The sequence below is a fragment of the Hyla sarda genome, chromosome 7 (assembly GCF_029499605.1).
Source record: "Hyla sarda isolate aHylSar1 chromosome 7, aHylSar1.hap1, whole genome shotgun sequence".
In the NCBI taxonomy this organism is placed as follows: domain Eukaryota; kingdom Metazoa; phylum Chordata; class Amphibia; order Anura; family Hylidae; genus Hyla; species Hyla sarda.
The window spans coordinates 46,803,939-46,825,249 of record NC_079195.1 but is presented as its reverse complement, the minus strand read 5'-3'; the positions used below and the strand labels follow the sequence as shown (position 1 = coordinate 46,825,249).

The window sequence follows — 21,311 nt, the reverse complement described above, 5'->3', positions numbered from 1 at the left end:
TGAGGAGGCCAGCGACCTTGGAAGTAGGACCCTAGAACATGAGCACCCCAACCTAAGGCACTTGCGTCTGTAGTTACTAAGACTGCATCTGAAAACCAAGGGACCCCTTTTTTCAAGTTTGTTGCATTTAGCCACCAATTTAGGGACTACCCCGAGTGTTAGTCAGAATTTTTTGTCTAGCATCAGTTGAGACCTGTTCCAAACCGAGAGGGTCTGAAACTGAAGCTGTCTTGAGTGGAACTGAGCCCATTTGACTGCAGGAATCGTGGAAGTCATTGTACCAAACACACGACATGGCTTCCCTTACCGATACGTTTTAACTTTTGAAAATTCTTTATCTTCGACTGAATCATCATGATTTTTGCTGGAGGAAGAAAAGTAGAGTCCAACAGCAAACCTAGAACGATCTTCCTGTGGGACGGATGAAGATATGATTTCTCTAGATTGATGATCCATCCCAAGTCCTGAAGGCACTGAATCACCTAAACCATTATCTTTGTGAACAATCTCGAAGCCGATAAAGTGCCAAAGGGAAGAGCCATGAACTGATAACGGAAAACTTGATCCCCCACCTTGATAGCAAACCGAAAATACTGTTGATGGTCTGGGTGAATAGGTACATGGAAATAAGCATCTTTAAGATCCAGGGTGATCATTACTGCATTGGGAGATATCATGGGAATCCCAGTTTTTGTTGATTTTTATTCAATTTTGAACCTCTTGTAAGTTATAAATCTGTTGAGGAATTTTAAATTTATTATAGTCCTGAAAGACCCATTGGGTTTTGGGACCAGAAAGAGGGATGAGTAGTGACCGTGATGTCTTTCTCACACAGGGACTTAAGTTATGGCTCCCAACTGCAGTAAATTCCTCACCCCGTCCAGCATTCTCTCTTGCAGGAGAGGGGAAGGTTGGCTTGAGATCAGACATTTTTGAGGTGGTAGGGAGGGAAACTCTATCTTGTATCATACTCTCAAGAGATTTAGGATCCAGGGATTTGATGTTACGGATTCCCACTGATGAATAAAATGAGTCTCCATCCCACCAACCAACCGTCATTGTTTTTTGGCAGTTTGACTAGGGTTGAGGAGGAAATTTTTACCTACATTCCCCACCCCCTTGGCATAACTCCATATACCTGATTTACTTTCCCTCTGTAGCTATTTGCTCTATTCCCTTGTGGACGAAAAAACATTTTTTACAGGTTTTTTAGCTTCTTGAGGAGCATATTGAGATGGTACAACATGCGATGCAGAGAAACTACTAAGCGGGAGAGAGGCGGTAGTACAAATTGCATGAGAGGAATCAGTCGGTAAACTAGGATATAGGAGGCATTAAATGAGGAGAAACAGACGATGCTCCAGTTAAACCCGGATTCAGTAGAGGATTAAAACTCGCAAGAGACGCCTGAATTTCTTGTCGAAAAAGAAACTTTAAATCCTCAGAGGCCCCGGTTCTATCCTCTTGTATCACTTTAGAAATGCATTTTTTTACACAAGGCTTTCCCATATTTGTCTGGTAATTTAGCCAGGCACATAACACATTTCTTAGCTTTTTGGTTTTTGAGAGGATCCCTGTCTCCCTTTAAGAAGAGAAAAGGAACTCACTAAGTGATAGAGGAAAAAATATCTTTGCAGCAATACATTAAAAAGCAGGAAAGATATCACTTACAGAGACTGCAGGTACAGGCTGCTCAGCAGATTCAGATCTGTAGGAGGCCTGTGAGTCCATGGTTAGGATAGAAACCCAGCATAGACAGAGAGGAGACGCTGGTTCCCTACCTTTATGCTCTGAAGTTTGAATTTTGGCGCCTTGTGAAGTCACTTCCATTCCGCTGCACCTCCATACTGACTGGAACCAAAGATTCCTGCCTATTTCCTGGCGGACCGCATAAACGGTTGCATGCAGACGCAGCCAGCAAGGAAGTGCCGCAGGACACAACTGAAGCCACGCCGCCGCACACACAGCGCCCAGACAGCCTCCTCCTGACCACATGCAGCCCTGGAGATGAGAGGGGCCCTCGTGACACGGGGCTCCTCGTAAAAAAGGAAAACTTCCCCCTCAGAAGCGTCGTAACCTGTACCCCCAGAGGTAGGGGAAAGGGAACCCCCACGACCACTAGGCTTAAAGAAGGGGAGGGTATATACATTAATACCGATCCACCAGCCCAAAGGATAAAAGAAAAAGGAAAAAAAATAGGAGCCCAAATGAGACTCCGGCTGTGTCCTGGACCTAATAGGAACAGGAAAACACTGGGGAAGGTGCCGGAGTGAGGAGCTTTTAACGTCTCTGTTTCCTGTTCCTATTAGGCCCTATGGGACCATCTCTCATGTTGGCTGTCATGGTGAACGAAGTGTAATATTTTTTTTTTTTAAATCAACTGGTGTCAGAAAAAGTTAAACAGATTTGTAAAATCCATTTTAGGACCTGTCCAGAGCAGCATGTGTTTGCTATGGGGATTTTCTCCTGCTCTGGACAGTTCCAAAAATGGACAGCATAGGTCAGCAGAGAACACTGTGCTCGTGACATTAGAGAAATCCAAAAAGAAAAGAATTTCCTCTGTAGTATGCAGCCCCTAAAAAGTACTGGAAGGATTAAGATTTTTAAAAGAAGTAATTTACAAATCAGTTTAACTTTCTGGCACCAGTTCATTTAAAAAAAAAAAAGAAAAGTTTTCCATGGGAGTACCTCTTTAAGCATACAATTCACTGATTTAAAAGACAATGTGTAATGCTTAGTTTCCCAGCATTGAGACCCTAACCAGTTAAAACTATTGACATGTCACTAGGACATGTTATTTATTTATTTCTTTTAAGTGACAGGGACTATTTAAATGATCTTGTACAAAAAGGGATTGTAGAAAGCTGTTGTTGTGTGATTCAATTAGAATTTTTAGAATTAATATTCATTACTGCGGAGAGATAAAACCATATGGATCAGTTCACACATGGCACACTAGTAGCAGAAATATCTTCCATCTGAGGATCATTTCCATACATCTGAATGGGATCGACTCAGTGGCAAGGACACAAATTTCGCCATACCCTATGCAGATGAATGTGACAGGTGCAGATATTTATGCAAAAAAAATTCAGTACTGTGTGAATTCCCCCTATTCAAGAACATTCAGTGCATGGCTAATAATTGCCGTACACTAAATTCTCACAATAATTCAATCATATCTGCTTTGGCAGCATCTGCCTGGCACTGGTTGCTATAGTAATTTAAACAAACCCATAATTTCCCTAAAACTAACAATAACCTCTCCTGTTTTATTCGATTCCAAAACTTTATCTCCATCCTAATCAGTTGATTTATGTTTCGTTGGCCTTGTTCACACAATGAACTGTCTTTGGCCCATAAAGCACATGTAAGGCTGGGTTCACATCACGTTTTTCAACTACGGTTCCCGCATATGTTTTCTACCAAAAACCGTATGGGAAAAAAACGGATGGAACAGTATGGGAAAAAGTAAACCGTATGCTTTTTTAAACAGTATACTGTTTTCAAAAGTGCATACAGTTCCGTCCGTTTTCATAAAAATAAAAAAACATACATTTTTGAAAATTCTGTCCATTTTTAATGGGAGGGGTCTTGGGTGGGGACTTTGCACAAGCGCATTTGCATCCTAAAAAAAAACGAATACGGTTTTGCCGTATGGAACCGTATACATGTGCGTTTCCCATTGACGTCCATGTTTAAAAAAAAGGTATGCGGTTGCAATACGGTTTTTAAACTGGAGTCAAAACCGTGGTTGACCACGCTTTGGAGTACTGTTAAAAACCGTATTGCAAGCAAACCGTAAACAGTACGCAACCGTATGCAATGCTTTGCCTATGTATACCGTTTTCAATACCGTTCCATAAGTTTTTACTAATGAAAACGTATGCGGGAACCGTAGTTGAAAAACGTGATGTGAACCCAGCCTAAAACTGCCTTTTTAGCCTTGGTCACACTCAGAGCTGTTGCAAGGATTTTTGCCACCCTAGGACTCCGCCCATTGGCACGGCCTTTGAAACGCCCCACCTTATTACTGGGGTGACACACTGTAACAAGCCCCCTCCTCATATAATTAGCTCACTACTGGGGTGACACACTTTAACAAACCTCCCCCTCATGCTGCTGGCTGAGCGAGTGGTTCGGATGCTGGATGTCTAACTTTCCTGCAGCAGGCAGAGCGCCCCCAATCAAGAGGGCAGCTGCCTATTTTGCCTATACTTGTGAAGAAAACTGAAAAAAAGAGGACAGCACCTCGTGTATTACCAAAGTCCCAGATAGGGCTTGATGGGCGATGTCTCTTAAAGAATGCCACTCACCAGGTAAAGGGTTAAACAGGCATATCACTCCACTGGGGTACTTATCATAAGCGAGGAACGAACTGCCAAGCCCAAGGTACAACAGGAGAGGATATGATCTTCTCCCATGTAGTAGTGAAAAGAGCTGTGGAAAAAGAAACCTTATCTAGGGGCTGTTTGTAGTTCCAGAGTGTATATGGAAAAAAAAGTGCCAAGTGGCACCAAATTTATTGATATAAGTTCCAATGACGCGTTTCGGAGGCTTATTCCTCCTTCATCATATGCCAATCTGATGAAGGAGGAACAAGCCTCCGAAACACGTCATTGAAACTTATTTCAATAAATTTGGTGCCACTTGACACTTTTTTCCATATACACTTTGGTTTGATTGTCCTGGAACTACAAACAGCCCCTAGATAAGGTTTCTTTTCCCACTGCTATTTTGACTATAGGCAGAGCCGGCCCTGGTCACACTAAGGAATCTCTGGAGGGAAAAATTCCATTTGGAGAATCTGAGTGCGGCCAGCTCTGGCTAAATCAGTCAGCGCTAGGACCGCGCATACATTGCCGTCCCCATAGACTGAAACCATTTTGGCAGCGGTATTTCAGTGGCCGAAACTGAAAAGAGGTGTGAATGGTGCGGCAGAGTCCCATTGACCGCAATTTCCAAGTGTAATTCCGCTTAGAAATTACAATCGGAAATTCCATATCGTGAACCCCTTTTTTTTTTCTTTTTTTTTATACGATTAGCAGCCACACAAGAATTTCATAAAATGCTAATTTTTTTGGGCCAACTACCGTATGTCTGGGAAAACAGCCACTCCTTTCATTGATATTTCCAGTCATTAAAAAAATTAGTTTTTCCTGGAAGATTGCTGTAAAAAGGCTGTTTTTTTTCTCCAGCCTTTTTTTTTTCCATGAAAATACTCGCCGTAAATATTGGGGGAGATGTATGGCGCTGTCTTATAGTAAGGTTCTCTTTGCTGCCCATAGCAACCATTTTCAGCTCAGCTTTCAATTCTCATGTGGCTCTGGTAAAATGAAAGCTGCGCTCTGATTGGTTGCTATAGGCAACAAAGAGAATTTTACTATAAGGGCCCATTCACAATACTTATCTCCACTCTGGAGCTCTACTGTGGAAAATACAGGGCCAAAGGCTGTCGAGGCATACTGAGAGTTGTAGTTGGCTGACCTGGCATGCCGAGAGTTGTAGTTTTACAACAGCTGGAGGCACCCTGGTTGGGAAACACTACCCTAGGGTGCCAAAGAGCAACTTGGGGAACAGTTTACATTGAGCTGACATTTATAAGGTTTACTATATACCTTTTACTTATACACAGCCTTTCAGAACTATCTCACAACACTGATGAACATGGCGTGCTCAATACCACAAACCTCCTGCTACATATGCTCACAAACTATAGAAAAGTGTACAGTGACCCCTCAACTTACAATGGCCTCAACATACAATAGTTTCAACATACAATGGTCTTTTCTGGACCATCGTAACTTGAAACCAGACTCAACATACAATGTACGGACAGTCCAGATCTGTGAAACGTTTCACAACTGGAGGAACTGACCAATCAGAATGGGCATTTTACTGGTAAATCACCTCTATTACTGAAGTACATGCACTGAATGGCTGTCTGGTAGCGCCCCCTACAGTACAGGGAGGAACTACAAGTTCTGTACTACTCCTTACCTGTGCCAGGGTTAGCTGCTCCTTTGGACACCAGGTAAGGGCGGCTCCATTTGGGACACTGTGTGTACTGTATAGGACCCTGAAGAAGCTCCTGTCCTCTATATAAACCCTTGTTTCCCAACCAGGGAGCCTCCAGCTGTTGCAAAACTACAACTCCCAGCATGCCCGGACAGCCAACGGCTGTCCGGGCATGCTGGGAGTTGTAGTTTTGCAACAGCTGGAGGCACCCTGGTTGGGAAACACTGACATAGACAGTGATTACAGCTCCCAGTAGATCTTTCTTACTTTAATATGTAACAACTTGATTTATCTATATTAGTTATTTACTTATTTTTCTTTAATTCTCACTTTTTCCTATTTTTGGATGACATTTTGGTGGCTTCAGAACCAATTACCAGGTTTCCATAGAGTTATGGACAATGGTTTCAACATACAATGGTCATCCCAGAACCAATTCATATTGTAACTTGAGGGACCACTGTATATTCACACTGTCAGGTCACATCATGCTTTTTCTGCAATATTCACGAAAAAACTGGAAAAAAACACAATATGACTTCAGTACGTGAATATACCCTGGTTAACTACTCAGTGACAAGTTCTCCATATAGTGTACAGTGGTCCCTCAAGTTACAATATTAATTGGTTCCAGGACGACCATTGTATGTTGAAACCATTGTATGTTGAGACCAGAACTCTATGGAAACCTGGTAATTGGTTCAGAAGCCACCAAAATGTCATCCAAAAATAGGCAAAAGTGAGGATTATAGAAAAATAAGTAGATAACTAATATAGATAAAGCAAATCCTTACATATAAAAGTAAGAAAGATCTGCTGGGAGCTGTAAATCACTGTCTGTGTCAGTGTTTCCCATCCAGGGTGCTTCCAGCTGTTGCAAAACTACAACTCCCAGGATGCCTGGACAGCCAAAGGCTGTCCAGGCATGCTGGGAGTTGTAGTTTTGCAACAGCTGGAGGTGCCCGGTTTGGAAAGACTAGTCTATATAGAAGACAGGAGCTTCTGTACAGTACACACAAAATGTAGCCGCCCTTACCTGGTATCCAAAGGAGCAGCTAACCGTGGCACAGGTAAAGAGTACAGAACATGTAATACCTCCCTGTATTGTAGGGAGGCGCTACCAGACAGTCAGTGCATGCACTTCAGTAGTACAGGTGTAAATGTCCATTCTGATTGGTCAGTTCTGCCAGCCATTGACACCTTTCACAGATCTGGACTGTCTGTACATTGTATGCTGAGTCTGGTTTCAAGTTACAATGGTCCAGAAAAGAACATTGTATGTTGAAAGTATTGTATGTTGAGGCCATTGTAAGTTGAAGGATCACTGTATTTAATCCTACATATAAGTAATGCAGAAAACTTAAGGACTGCTGGTAAATGTTCTATTCCCACCTTGTTCTTCCAGGATTCCATTCGGGATCTTCTTATCACCGGAGTTCACGTCCGCTTTACGACTCTTTCTGGACCTTGAAATAAAGCGCGAGAAGCCTCTTAGCATGATAGCAGCAGCAGGGAACGACTTCTTTCACTAGCTTCAATACAGGAAGCTGCATTCTTGTTATAGTTAAGTTCCTGTTCCAGTGACACACTTTAAACACTTGTTTTATATAAGACGGCGTATAAGGGCATATACCTCCCACCTCACTGCGTGTGAGCTCAGAGACATTGCTGGAAGCTTTAGGACCCCAATTCCTAAGCTGCACTTGAACCCACTACCTAATAGGTTGAACCGTATTCCTTTGCCATCGTGTTACATAGTATTTGTGTATAATACTCCATAGGTATAAAATAAGGACGGTATGATAGAGCACTGGGCCCCACGTGCTGGTGTTCTCAGAGCAAGGATTTTATTACATTATGGATTACTTAATCATTTTGAGATGAAGAAGATAAATCAAGCTTTATACTTTATTGTAAACCCCATAGAAACAGGGAGGTGTACACTTCTCAAACAAGACAAGGGAGGCTTGACGTGTATCAGGGCTTATTCCTTAGTCATCAGCCAATAACTAAAGGGTAAGTGGGTTACCGTAACCCCTGAAAAGTTTCAAGCCAGTCTTGTCTTGCTGTATAGCTCCCTGGTTCTAGTAACATAGTAATATAGTTCATAAGGTTGAAAAAAGACCAGAGTCCATCAAGTTCAGCCTATAATCCTAATGAGTCCCTACTGAGTTGATCCAGAGGAAGGCAAAAAACCCTCATACTAGAGGTAAAAATTCCTTTCCGACTCCAAATATGGCATCAGAATAAATCTCTGGATCAACCTTCTGTCCCTATAATTCTAATATACACAACCTGTAATGTTATTATTCTCCAAAAATGCATCCAGACCCCTTTTAAATTCTTTTACAGAGTTCCCCATGACACCTCCTCAGGAAGAGAATTCCACAGTCTCACTGCTCTTACAGTAAAGAACCCCTGTCTGTGCTCTAAATGTAGAGGATGCCCCCTTGTTATAGATTAACTGTGGTGACCCAGCCAATCTGAGGAAGGGTGTATACCCGAAACGCGTCATTGGATCAAATAAAACATTGTAATTTTTAAATACATCCTCCTGTCTGATTCCATCTGGAGAATCTTTTGTGCCTAAAGGGGACCTCTTGCTACTGTTTTTAACCAATGTACACAATAGGCACAAAGCTCTCCCCAGTAGTGGCTTTAGGCTGCCAGAGTTAAATTATTTAAGTCTATATATACACAGGGGATGTAGAGCTATGAATGGGGCCACTATAAAGATATATTAAAGGGGTACTCCGATGAAAAACTTTTTTTTTTAAATCAACTGGTGCCAGAAAGTTAAACAGATTTGTAAATTACTTCTATTAAAAAAATCTTAATACTTCCTGTACTTATTAGCTGCTGAATACTACAGCGGAAATTCTTTTCTTTTTGAAACACAGAGCTCTCTGCTGACATCACGAGCACAGTGCTCTCTGCTGACATCTCTGTCCATTTTATGAACTGTCCAGAACAGCATATGTTTGCTATGGGGATTTCCTTTTACCCGGGACAGTTCCTAAAAATGGACAGAGATGTCAGCAGAGAGCACTGTGCTCATGATGTCAGAATATTTCCACTGTAGTATTCAGCAGCTAATAAGTACAGGAAGGATTAAGATTTTTTAATAGAAGTAATTTACAAATCTGTTTAACTTTCTGGCACCAGTTGATTTAAAAAAAAAAAAAAAAGTTTTTCACCAAGAATTGTGAAAGGGAGGACATTCAATTTGAGCTCCTGATATCTTGACCCTGTAAATGATGGAATATTTTTTTAAGGACCTATAATATCTGCCACTGTGTTTGCACATGACAGCACTAGTGCTAAGGTTGTGCTTGCGAGCCCAAGCATGGTTGCATATATGACCCCATATTTACAATGGCACCATCAATTTCAAACAATGCAGCATAGGTTGCCAGCTTTGGATGTGATTGATGTCGACTGGTCCTCACAAACCTTGTAGCGTCTCAATTTTATTACACTGTCAACTATACTGGGAGATAATCTAGTGCTGACTCTGACCACTGACATTCTTGTTTGGTTTCCTGTATAAACATATTAACATTATTAAACCAATGTATTGTTCATCTGAATGTTGTTACCTTAGAAGGTAGCCGGCCAGAAGAATAAGCAAGAAGCAAACAAGCAAAGGCACCAGCACAGAGGTCAGGAGCGAGGAAGTGTCGGGCAAAGGGGGTTCTGTAGTATCTGCAAACACAAAACACATGATTAAAAGCTGCATAGAAAAAAAAGATATAAAAAATAATAATAATAAAAGCTAAAGCTAAAATTCTTTAGCTGTCCTTGATGTTGTTTTATTGTTAAATGGGTATTCCAGGCCAAAACTTTTTTTTATCTATCAACTGGCTCCGGAAAGATAAACAGATTTGTAAATTACTTCTATTAAAAAATCTTAATCCTTCCAATAGTTATTAGTTTCTGAAGTTGAGTTGTTGTTTTCTGTCTAACTGCTCTCTGATGACTCACGTCCCGGGAGCTGTGCAGTTCCTATGGGGATATTCTCCCATCATGCACAGCTCCCGGGATGTGACATCATCATTGAGCAGTTAGACAGAAAACTTCAGAAGCTAATAACTATTGGAAGGATTAAGATTTTTTAATAGAAGTAATTTACAAATGTGTTTAACTTTCCTGAGCCAGTTGATATATAGATAAAAAAAAGGTTTTGCTTGGAATACCCCTTTAATCTGTTCTAGAAAAGCTGGCAACCAGCCTCCCTGCCAGTAAATCTAACTAGATATGGAGTGATATTGGCCCAGGAGATGTATCATTCTGTTTACTAGTGAAATTTGTACTTAAAGGGGTACTCTGGTGAAAAAAAAAATATATTTTTATTTTTTCAAATCAACTGGTGCCAAAAAGTTAAACAGATTTGTAAATTACTTTTATAAAAAAAAAAAAATCTTAATCCTTCCAGTTCTTATCAGCTGCTCTATACTACAGAGAAAGCTCTTTTCTTTATGAATTTTCTTTTCAGTCTGACCACAGTGCTCTCTGCTGACACCTCTGTCCATGTCAGGAACTGTCCAGAGCAGGAGAGGTTTTCTATGGGGATTTGCTCCTACTCCGGATAGTTCCTGAGACGGAAGGTGTCAGCAGCAGAACTTCACAACTTCCTCTGTAGTATTAAGTACAGGAAGGATTATGATTTTTTAATAGAAGTAATTTACAAATCTGTTTAACTTTCTAGCATCAGTTGATTTAAATAATAATAATAATGTTTTCCACATTAGCTGATGATTTTACTTTAGAAGAATTGTTAGGATACAAACTCTCGCTCACCAGTAAATAAGTCAGGGAATACTTAGTCTAGCTGCTAATTTATAACTTGCCGTCATTCTCAGATTTACTGTGTTCTATTTTAACTGGCACATCTAGCGTGTTCTGTCCTGTGGGCATTTCCTCTTTTATTACCCTATAAATAACACGTTTCAGAGTAAATAGACATTGCTTCTTTATCTACTAAGTATCAAAACACATAGAACCATAAATATAACAGATGCAAAGATTAAAGGTGTTGTGCTAGGATGCAAACTCCTGTCTCTAAGCCCTGTTAAGGTATAAGGAAACCAAAGAGGGGTTCTCCTACTCAACAGACCAGAATGAAGAGCCACTCTATAAAGGTGGCCGTACTTGAAAATTAAGAGACTGTCCAGCACTGTCATAAAAGTCATAAAAGGTAGCCTTTATCTGCGTTCACTAAAATTACAGCAAAGCTTTGGAGATGGGACTATGCCCAGCGTGTTTCTGACATAATTACAATGTCCTTACTCATGGGTCTGACGTATGAGTAAGGACATTGGCCCAGATTTATCAAACTGTGTGAGAGAAAAAAATAGAGTGATTTTCCCACAGCAACCAATCAGAGCTCAGCTTTCACGTTAGCTGAGCTGTGATTGGTCACTGTGGGAAAATCACTCAATTTTTTCTCTCACATAGTTTGATAAATCTGGGTCATTGTGGTTACCTCAGAAATGTATTTTGCATAGTCATAGGCATAGTCCCAAGTGCTTTGCTGTGATTTTAGTGAATGCAAATAAAGGCTACTTTTTATGACTCACATCGGGCTAAACATACTTTTCGTTTTGGGCCCTGTCTGAGAGAGTCCAAGACAAAAATTTGTGTTGTGTAATTTTCTGTGCTTAAGTTGGCCATACACCGAACATGCATTGTTGAGCTATGCTACTTAATACCCCTGCCGTCACGCCCCCTCCCATAGACATGAATGGAGGTGGCGTGGCATGGTATTAAATGTTGACCTGGCATGGTATTACAAGTTGGCGTGGCGTCACGACCCAGGCAACGGAAACCTAGCATTCTAAACATACTTTTTAGAATGCAGGGTGCGGCACGGGTGCTGCACGGAGATCGCTGGGAATCCAGGCGCGGGACCCCCACGATCAGACATCCCCTATCCAAAGATAACCCTTTAAAGGGTTATATATGGTAAAATCTTCTTCCTCACCATCCCATCAGACTTTCTGCCCAAAGGGATGGTGAGGATATGTTAGAAAGTGTCCCGCATCAGCCCATATGTAGTCCCCTGGGCTGTAATCTTGCCCCTTCAGCATGATTGACAGCACAGGCAAGGTCCGTGTCATCACTCTGCTCCATCAGCTTAGAGAGCAGAGCAGTGAGGAGGACTGTCAATCACACTGAGGAGGCGTAATTACAGCCAAGAAGACGGGACTAGGCAAGTAAAGCTCCCACCCAGGGCACTACTTATGGGGCCGGCGGGGGACACTTTCTTACATCATATCCTCACCATCCCTTTGGGTAGGAACTTTTCCTGGAGATGGTGAGGAAGAAGATTTTACCATACATAACGCATTTCCACATGTTATAAAAGGTGAAATCTGATGTCAGGTTTCCTTTAATGGACTTTACTGGGGTTAGGCCATTAATTAAAAAAAAAAAGTTCACTTTGATGCTGTCATCTAGTTTACTTTAAAGCTCCCCGTCAGATCCAACAACTTTTTATTTTTTTTATATATCACTCAGTACCTAATCCTGACCATGTACATCTAATTTTTATGTGTCTAGCACCTTTATTTTTTTAGCTCACTAGTATGAATTCCTCTCAAAGGGAGGGGGCGTGGCCTCACTGTGCAGGTCTCCGCCCCCCCCCCCCCCCCCCCCTCAGTATGCTGTCTGCTCACATTTCCCCTAGCATTAGTAAAACTACAACACCCAGCTTGTCCTCACTGACAGTAGCGGGACACAAGCTGACAGTGGGAGGATTTTTCCTCTAGCTGTGAGCCCTGCACTCACAGCTGTCAATCAAGGAAGTGTCTCCATGACATAGGTGATGACGCATGGACACAGCAGGACAAGCAGGCAGGGGGGGGGCAGTTGTTTGACTGGCTTTTTCAGTATAAAATACTGAATTTTTTTTTATGAAAGCAATTGCAAAACCTATTGGTTATACATGTTTTACAACATATCAAAAGTTTTTGTATCTGACAGTGTTCATTTAAACTCTACAACTTCAAATTTGCAGCATCAAATATGCAGCAGATCCTGTAAGTGTGAACGTTCCTTTAAACACAAAATCTTATTATTAACAATTTAGTACAGTCTATGAGTCCGCCTAGAATAGGGTACTCTGGCAGATGCTCTGTAATCTACAGTACTCGGTAATATATTACAGAATTGTGAGTTGCGAGGAGAGGTCAGGCAGTGTCCTCTCCACACTCATTACATGATGCCTCCGTAGGTTCTAGGAGTTCAGTCTGACTTTATTATTAGAAAAATGGTTGTAGTTTCCAGGGCAACAAAGAAATCGGAGAGAGTTAAGACTAAGATGTTAAAAGGGTTTTCTAACATTCTTTTTTTACATTCACACTCCTATATTTCAGAAAAATGTAGCGGAAGATCCCTGATGTTGATAAAGGGGTGTTTTAGCGTTTTGTAAAAAATAATATGGTGCTAGGGTGCCCATCAGTGTCCCGTCTTGGCCAGTGATTGCCTAAGCCGGTAGGACTTTCACCAAGAGAAAACAGGAAGAAGATTGGGCGGGAACAGAAGGAGTTTTGGGGGCCAATGTGGGACCAAGGGTAGGTAAGTATGGCTTTGTCTATTTCTCCACCTCCTCGGCAGTATATTATTTTTTACAAAAAAGGGGCAATCGCTCAGCCTATACGATCAAACATATTCAGTTTTGTTGAGAATACATATTACTCCGATAGGAGTCACCGCTTATCTTCTAGAGGATAAAAAATGAGGTTGAAATCCCAACCTTTTTGTAACCTTAAAGAGCACCTGTCATGATCTTCATATATTTTTTTAAATCCTCCTACCCCCTGCCTGTATTTTTATTATTTTTGTAAGTTTCCTACCTTGATATTGTGCTGTATATTCTGCTCAAGCTCCATGGACAGGGAAGGGGCGTTCCCCAGCAGGTGTGACATCATCTGATGCCATACAGGGGAGAACTTGTTCTGTTATACACAGCCTAGAGCAGCTCAGTGTGTGATGGGCTGTGATTGGCTGAGACAGCACAGACCTCACAGCTCTGTGAACTGAATTCTACCTGCAAAATGTACCCTCCAAATGCCAAGCTACTACACACGGTCAAAATGTAGATCAGGCCCTAGAGCCATCATTTTTGCCTGACTACCCATTCTTGGGTGCCACTTATGATGGCTTACTTCACAACTCCACCTCTGTCCTTACTGTCTCTCGCATCAGTAATAGTTTTATTGACCAAGCCATAAGATCTTTTTATAGACCACAATAAAAAAAATCTCCAAAAATTTAAGGTGACAATATACATTTGGCTTAAAGGGGTACTCCGGTGGAAAACTATTTTTTTTTTTTTCATATCAACAGGCTCCAGAAAGTTAAAAAGATTTGTAAATTACTTCTATAAAAAAAATCTCAACCCTTCCAGTATTTATCAGCTGCTGTATGCTCCAGAGGAAGTTGAGTTATTTTCTGTCTGACCACAGTGCTCTCTGCTGACACCTCTGTCCATGTCAGGAACTGTCCAGAGTAGGAACAAATCCCCATAGCAAACCTATTCTGCTCTGAACAGTTCCTGACATGGACAGAGGTGTCAGCAGAGAGCACTGTGCTCAGACTGAAAAGAACTACACAACTTCCTCTGTAGTATACAGCAGCTAATAAGTACTGGAAGGATTAAGATTTTTTTTAATATAAGTCATTTACAAATCTGTTTAGACTTTCTGGCAACAGTTGATTTGAACATTTTTTTTTTTTACACCAGTGTACCCTTTTAACTTGCCAAAAACAAATGACTCAAATAATTTTCATTGGGTGAATAGAAGGATCATTTTAGATGGTCATCGTCTTGAGCAGTGTTTTCCAAGCGCAGTACAACAGGTCATGTTTTCAGGATTTCCTTAGCACTTACCATAATTATATCACCTGTGAAAGGCTAAGGAAATCCTAAAATCATGACCTGTTGGGGGACCTGAGGACCGCTCTTGGGAAACACTGGTTTAGAGAGGTTGTTTGAAATTTTCATCAGATAGTTGGATGATAGTTGGCACAGGCCATTAGGGAGTGCCAAGGAATTAGTGGTATATCAGCTGGCCAGAACATTCATAAGATAGGTCTCTTTGCGGACGACATCCTTCTATCAATTTCAGATCCTAGGACTTCAATAACCCACATAATGGACATAATAGACCAATTTTCCAAAATAAGTTATTATAAATTAAATATTTCCAAATCAACAGCTCTCCCGTTATCATTAGATCCGGCTATCAAATCAGAACTGGTTACACAGTTCCCATTTACATGGTCAGAAGATTCACTTACTTACCTCGGCATAAAATTAACCTCATCACCAAAACAATCAGTTTCCACCAACATAGAGCAGCTTTGCTCTAGGTTACAACTAGACATTAAATCCTTTGTTAGATTACCGATCTTGTGGTTAGGACGAATTGGGGTAGTAAAGATGATCTTACTCCCCTAGATACTATATGTATTTGGTAACCTCCCACTTAAAATACCTGTCTCTACCATTAAAAGGTTACGAACCATGATATTAAAGTATACATGGAAAAATAGCACACCTAGGATAGCATCGGAAATTCTTTATAGAAATACCAAACAAGGAGGACTGGGATGCCCTGACCTTAGAAATTGGGCAGCACATCTGACCCAGCTTCAAAGATCTTGGCATGATGACCCTAATGCAAAATGGAGAGACCTAGAAGTAACCCTAACCGGGTCTACTTCCTTAGATGTAGCATTATGCCGAATTTCATTAAACAGAGTATTAATACCAACGAGTAGCCCTACAGCCAAAGTGAGCATGGAAATATGGCGGTATGCCCTTTCTAATCATATTATAAATGATATTGAATACGATAATATGCCTATAACAGTGATCCGGGACTTACTCCCAGAGGTAGACCTCTCCCTTTGTATTAAAAATGGAATTACTAAAATTGGGCATATATATGGTGAAGGCCAAATACAATCTTTTGAACATATATCTCATAGATATAAAATACCACCACATGATTTTTTTTAAATACTTACTGATCCGCCATTTATTATGGCCATATAGAAAACAAACTCAGATTTCTAAAACACCGTTTGAAAAGTATTTTTTTAAGTCCAGAGGGGGAAGAGGGGCAATTTCTAAAGCTTACAATGCCTGTCAGCTCTCGTTTCATGAACCCAACCTAAGCTTTCAGGCAAAATGGGAAAGGGACCTGGGCTTGCAGATTACCTTAGAGCAATGGACCAAAATATATGGGCTACCATCTAATCTGTCGCATTGTACTTCCCATCTAGAAAGTTCTCGTAAGCTAATGTACCGTTGGTACCTTACTCCTGTATGTATGGCAATGATGTATGGTAGGGGTATGAGCGAGTCCTTGTGCTGGAGATGTTTGCAGGGGCAGGGCACACTTATTCATATATGGTGGACATGTCCACTAATAGGGCCAGTATGGGATGAAATAAACTTTTTGTTAAAAAATATACTAGGAAAACAAATAGATTGGGGTCCTGAGTTGGTCCTTCTTAACATAGGTCTAGAAGCATTTTCAAACAAGGATAGACTTATAAGCTTTCATTTGTTATCTGTGTCGCGTATGGCAATAGCACGTAATTGGAAATCATCTAACACCTAAGATAATAGACAGCCAACGGCTGTCTGGGCATGCTGGGAGTTGAAGTTTTGCAACATCTGGAGGGCCACAGTTTGAGACCACTGATCTAATGAGTATGTGTATGACCACCTTACCTAGGTGCAGCCATACGGCAGCAAAATCCAGTGGGGAAATTTAAAAACCGTATCCCTGTGCCGCATCCCATTCATTTAAGGAGTATCTCTCCAGATTTTGTTAAATTTTATAATCCACCCAGTTCATTGCCCCCATCATGATAAACCACCTCATGCCAGAGCAGTTCAGTGTGAGAGGAGCTTTGATTGGCTAAGGCTGCAGCACCCCCCCCCCCCCCTCAGCACTCCAGACTGCATTTCCTGATTTTAGACTTCTGCCAGGCCAGCAGGAGTCCAAAGTCTGTGAAAAAGATGGGGGAAATGTGTTCTGGACAAGTAGGGAGACACCTAGTGGCAGCTTTTTTCAAACACAAATAAAACAAAGAAAACAAAATTTTTTTTTAAACAAAGTACATTAGAAAGAATTTTATTTACCATAAGGAGTACAATAGCAAAAAATTTTTGAATGAGAGTGCCCATTTAAATGAGCTGGCCAAAGTCAGATTGGGACTAATTTTTGCACCGTATCCGGTTTTGTTGCCAGACTGAAAATCGTGGTATGCCACGGCTGCCGTATGGCTGAAACGAAGTGTGAATGCACCCTTATTTTCTTTATTTTTTTCTAATAGCTGAGGAACATGCTCTCGAATCACCCAAAGTGCTAGAAAAAGTGCAAACGTGTTACACTAAAAAAAACATGCACAAAGGATGCTGTCTATCGCAAGCCCTTCTCCAATAGGAGAGAGGCCCCCAACAAACCTTACCCTTCGCCTCCGTACCAAAAGGTACCTGCGAGGTTCCAGGTTCGATGTCCCATTTCGCCAAAGCTACTAAGGGACCACAAATGCTCCCGGCAACCCCCTTGGCATCAGCCAAGGTATCTGCCCGCAGAGTCGATAATGGTCGGTACCCTGTCCATGCAGGAGTACCCGGGGTTTTTGCAGGGAGGTGCGGAACCTAATGGCCACACACACCTCCCCTAGGAGGGACACCCAGAAGGGCTACGCATCCTAACAATTCTGTGGACACACGCAAGTGACCCCGTGACAAAAAAGAAAGAAATAAGTGAATGTGTGCAGATATACTGCCCGGACATCCTGCCGGAAGCTATAAGAATTTCTCTGATCCTAGCCAGAAGGCTGGGAATCAAGAGGTGAGTGCCACAAGGTTAAGAGTTCATGGTGCCAGTGCTTCCACTCAGTGAGCCTATCCTCCCAGTGAGTTTCGGCACCTCGGGGTCACCACTGCCCGAGGCACAAAAGTACCTAGACCCTCCCAGCCTCATGGCGAGACCCGGAGGAAACAGGTCACATTAGGGCAGCCGTCAAGCTGATTCCTCAGGCTAGGTTTCCACTTGGTTTTTTGTCTGGCAGTTTTTGGAAAACTGCCACTGCAGTTTTTGAGCCAAAGTCAGAAGTGGATCCATAAGGGAGGAGAAGTATAAGTCCTTCCTTTATATGTCCTATTCCTTTTGAATACACTTCTGGCTTTGGCTCCAAAACTGCAGTGGCAGTTTTCCAAAAACTGCCAGAAAGAAAAAAAAAGTGGAAACCTAGCCTCAGAACCAGCCACGGAACGCCCTGGTACACCTGATCCCTCCATGCAGCACCCATCTCTACCAGCCCAAAACCAGCGCTTCGGGTCACCAGCTTAAACTGATAAGAACAGATACTACACTTGATCTTAGCCAAAAGGCCGAGAAGCGATATATAAAATAAAAGTTTCCCTGTGTCAGCCGCAGGTGGGAGGACACACGGTGTTATTTTCTCATTGTAACTAACAATGGTTCATTCCGAATGTCAGTTCATGCAGCATTGAGGAGATTGAATATAGTCTGTGTGGGAGGAAGATAGCTGCAGAGGCTGCGGAAAGACACATATTCCAGGATCATTTAGGGATTAGCAGATATATAGTATGCTCAATGCTATAACACCCGGCTAACACCCTATAACGCATTCAGGTGTCACGTCCAAGGGGTGACAAGTGAAAACATGATCTAGTATAATTAGAGGGATTACAAGTGACAGGCTCATTACAAGTGACTATAATGGATTATAAGTGACTATATAAGGATTACAAGTATATATATATTATGTAAGGATTACAAGTGACTATAATGGAGCCCATCTACTGCAATGAGCGCAGAGTTCAGGGACGCTGCTGTTGTGCGCTGCGTTCAGCTATATCTAGAAGTCAGAGAGGGTCTCAGTTATATTTTCAAGAGGACCTGTGGTCATGTATACATTATTTATTTTTTTGTTGTTGTTTTTATACAATTTGATAGCCCTGGGTGTCCTGAATACAACTGATTTTGTTATTTTGCCCCCCGTCCCAATTACTTGGGATTTTATTATTTGGGTAAATGAACATTCCCCTGAATAGTCAGGTAACCAACCATGTAATTTATTTAAAAAAGGGGCATGAATCAGGCTCAGGGGATGAGAATATGAGGTAGAGGGGGGAATAAAATGGGTTCAGGGGGCTGCTATTATGAGGCTGGAGGACGAGTATCAGGTTGTAGGGGTGTGAGTATGAGGCACGGAGGGTGTGAGTATGAGGCTATGGGGCATGAATCAGGCTCAAGGAGTGAGTATAAGGCTGAGGGGGTATGAATCCGACTCAGAGGGTGTAAATATGAGGCTGAAGGGGAAAGTATCAGGCCCAGAGTGACGGAATGTGAGTGGCACACGGGGTATCAGTATAAGGCTGTGGGGTATAAATAAGGCTTGGAGGGTTGTAAATGAGACTGAGGGGGCGTAAATTAGGCTCACACCCTCTTGAGCCTAGCGTTTAAACCCCTTTTTAAAATAAAGTGGGGGATTTAGGGTATGGGGAGAGTAGCTGTGCGGTTATTAAAGGGTGCTTGTTAACCCTTGCTATTCATGACGCCAGGGTGAGGTCTCTTCAGTAACGCTTTTCCTACCGCCGCCGTTCCCAGGAACGATAGGGAGGTAGATAATAATAGATTGTCCACAACCGGAGAGTTGCTGTAACAGTATTAACTTTTACTGAAGATTTTCTGCAAGCTTCAATAACATAACAGTCTCTTAGCATAACAACGGCTTTCTCTGGAGATTGACAATGGTTGGTACTTTAGCATTTAGAGTCTTTTAGTATTGTGCGTTGTTCCACTGGATTTAGGGGATTTAGTTGCGGTCCAGAAGTCACGCTTGCATTAGTGAGGATTTAAATTTGAACTCATGGTTTTGGTTCAGTTGAGGCCGGTAGATGGTTAGGCCTAGCGTGTCTTTGAAAGTTGCGTAGAACCGTCCTGGTAGTCCGGCATCCACGAGAGCAGCAACCCAAGAGAGCGATAATTGGACACAGCTTCCTTATATGGGCAGGATCTGGACTAATGCTAATTGGTCCATACTGATGTCAATCACCATCACAAAGATTTTTGGGTAATACGTGACCCAAGGTCCTGCAACACACCATAGAGGTCACCAGCATGGTCACATGACCAAAGGTCCTGCGATGCTGAACAAGACAAGTACTATACATTACTATAAAATATATATATAATTATTAAATATATACATGACTTATTATTAGAGATAGACTTAAGGAGAGGCGACTAGGGGCTGTCCCACCTGAGGAACCCTACCTGAACATAGTTACTCTAACTTTGGGGACCTCTACATTAGGTACTGTATGCAATACTGTAGCGGGACACCACAAAAGTTTATGCCCACCTGACTATTCAGAAAAAAAGTGCAGGTTGTCAACCAAATAGTACAATCCCTATATCTCGGGAACAGGGGGAGGGTGTCGCAAAGAAATAAAAGCAGCATTGAATTTGGGGCATCTGAGGCTACAAAATTATGTAAAAGCTCATTTATTTTTTTAATAACCACAGGTACTCTCTAACCCCTGAAAGGGGCCCTGTCTCTTCCTGTGCATGGAGCATGTATAGTGCATGTAGCATGTGTAGGCATGCGTTCCATGCACAGGGAGAGACAGGACCCTACTCTAGAGATCGCAGGGGGTCTTAGCAGGGTTAGGGTTACACATGCCAGATCTTGCTGCGTATTTTCCGACGCATTAAAGACAATGGCCCTCATTTACTATGAGTGGAGTGTCGGTTTGTGTTTTTGCAAGTCCTTTACTCCTTTTTTTTTCTGATGCTATTTACTAATCTGTCACTCAATTTCCCTTTCTTTCTGTCGCAGGTTTTTTTCTGTCGCACAAAATGTATTCTGTGCGACAGAAAAAAGTCTCTGCAAATTCTGACTACATTAGTGCTTGTACTACTACCCCCATCATGGAACATGGTCTGTTCCATGTTGGGGGTAGTAGTAGAGGGGCTGAGGGATTGATCGCACCGGGTCTCACTTCTGAGACCCGATACGATCAGATGTGATTAAGCAGGGGAGCGGGCGGCATGTTCTGATCCCCTGCAATGTACAGTAAACTTTCATTTTTAAATTCACCACCAGGAGCCCTGAGTGTCCAGGACCGAGGAGCCAATCAGGGCTCCTGGCAGGGTTTTAATATAGAAGCGCTGTGGTGGGCAAAGATGTATAGAATCGCTGGGGGGGTATATATCTGCGCTATATCAAACTTA

At 41.9% G+C, this 21,311-nt stretch overlaps 1 protein-coding gene and 1 non-coding gene across 9 annotated transcripts in view; both read right to left on the bottom strand.

Annotated features, from left to right (window-relative positions):
* PTPRE (protein tyrosine phosphatase receptor type E) overlaps window positions 1-21,311 on the bottom strand; it is a 245,356-nt gene that overhangs the window by 81,768 nt on the left and 142,277 nt on the right. For 7 of the 8 annotated variants that reach the window (XM_056528880.1, XM_056528879.1, XM_056528882.1 and 4 more), the window contains 2 exons: window positions 9,618-9,723; window positions 7,411-7,484 (listed from right to left, as the gene is read on the bottom strand). In XM_056528880.1, coding sequence (XP_056384855.1) covers window positions 7,411-7,484; window positions 9,618-9,723 — 180 coding nt within the window. Of the gene's footprint in view, window positions 1-5,226; window positions 5,320-7,410; window positions 7,485-9,617; window positions 9,724-21,311 lie in introns of those variants that run through there. The other variant, XM_056528887.1, reaches the window with a different exon arrangement.
* LOC130283718 (U2 spliceosomal RNA) lies at window positions 18,264-18,451 on the bottom strand. The gene has a single exon (XR_008846828.1). It is a non-coding gene; the product is annotated as a U2 spliceosomal RNA (small nuclear RNA).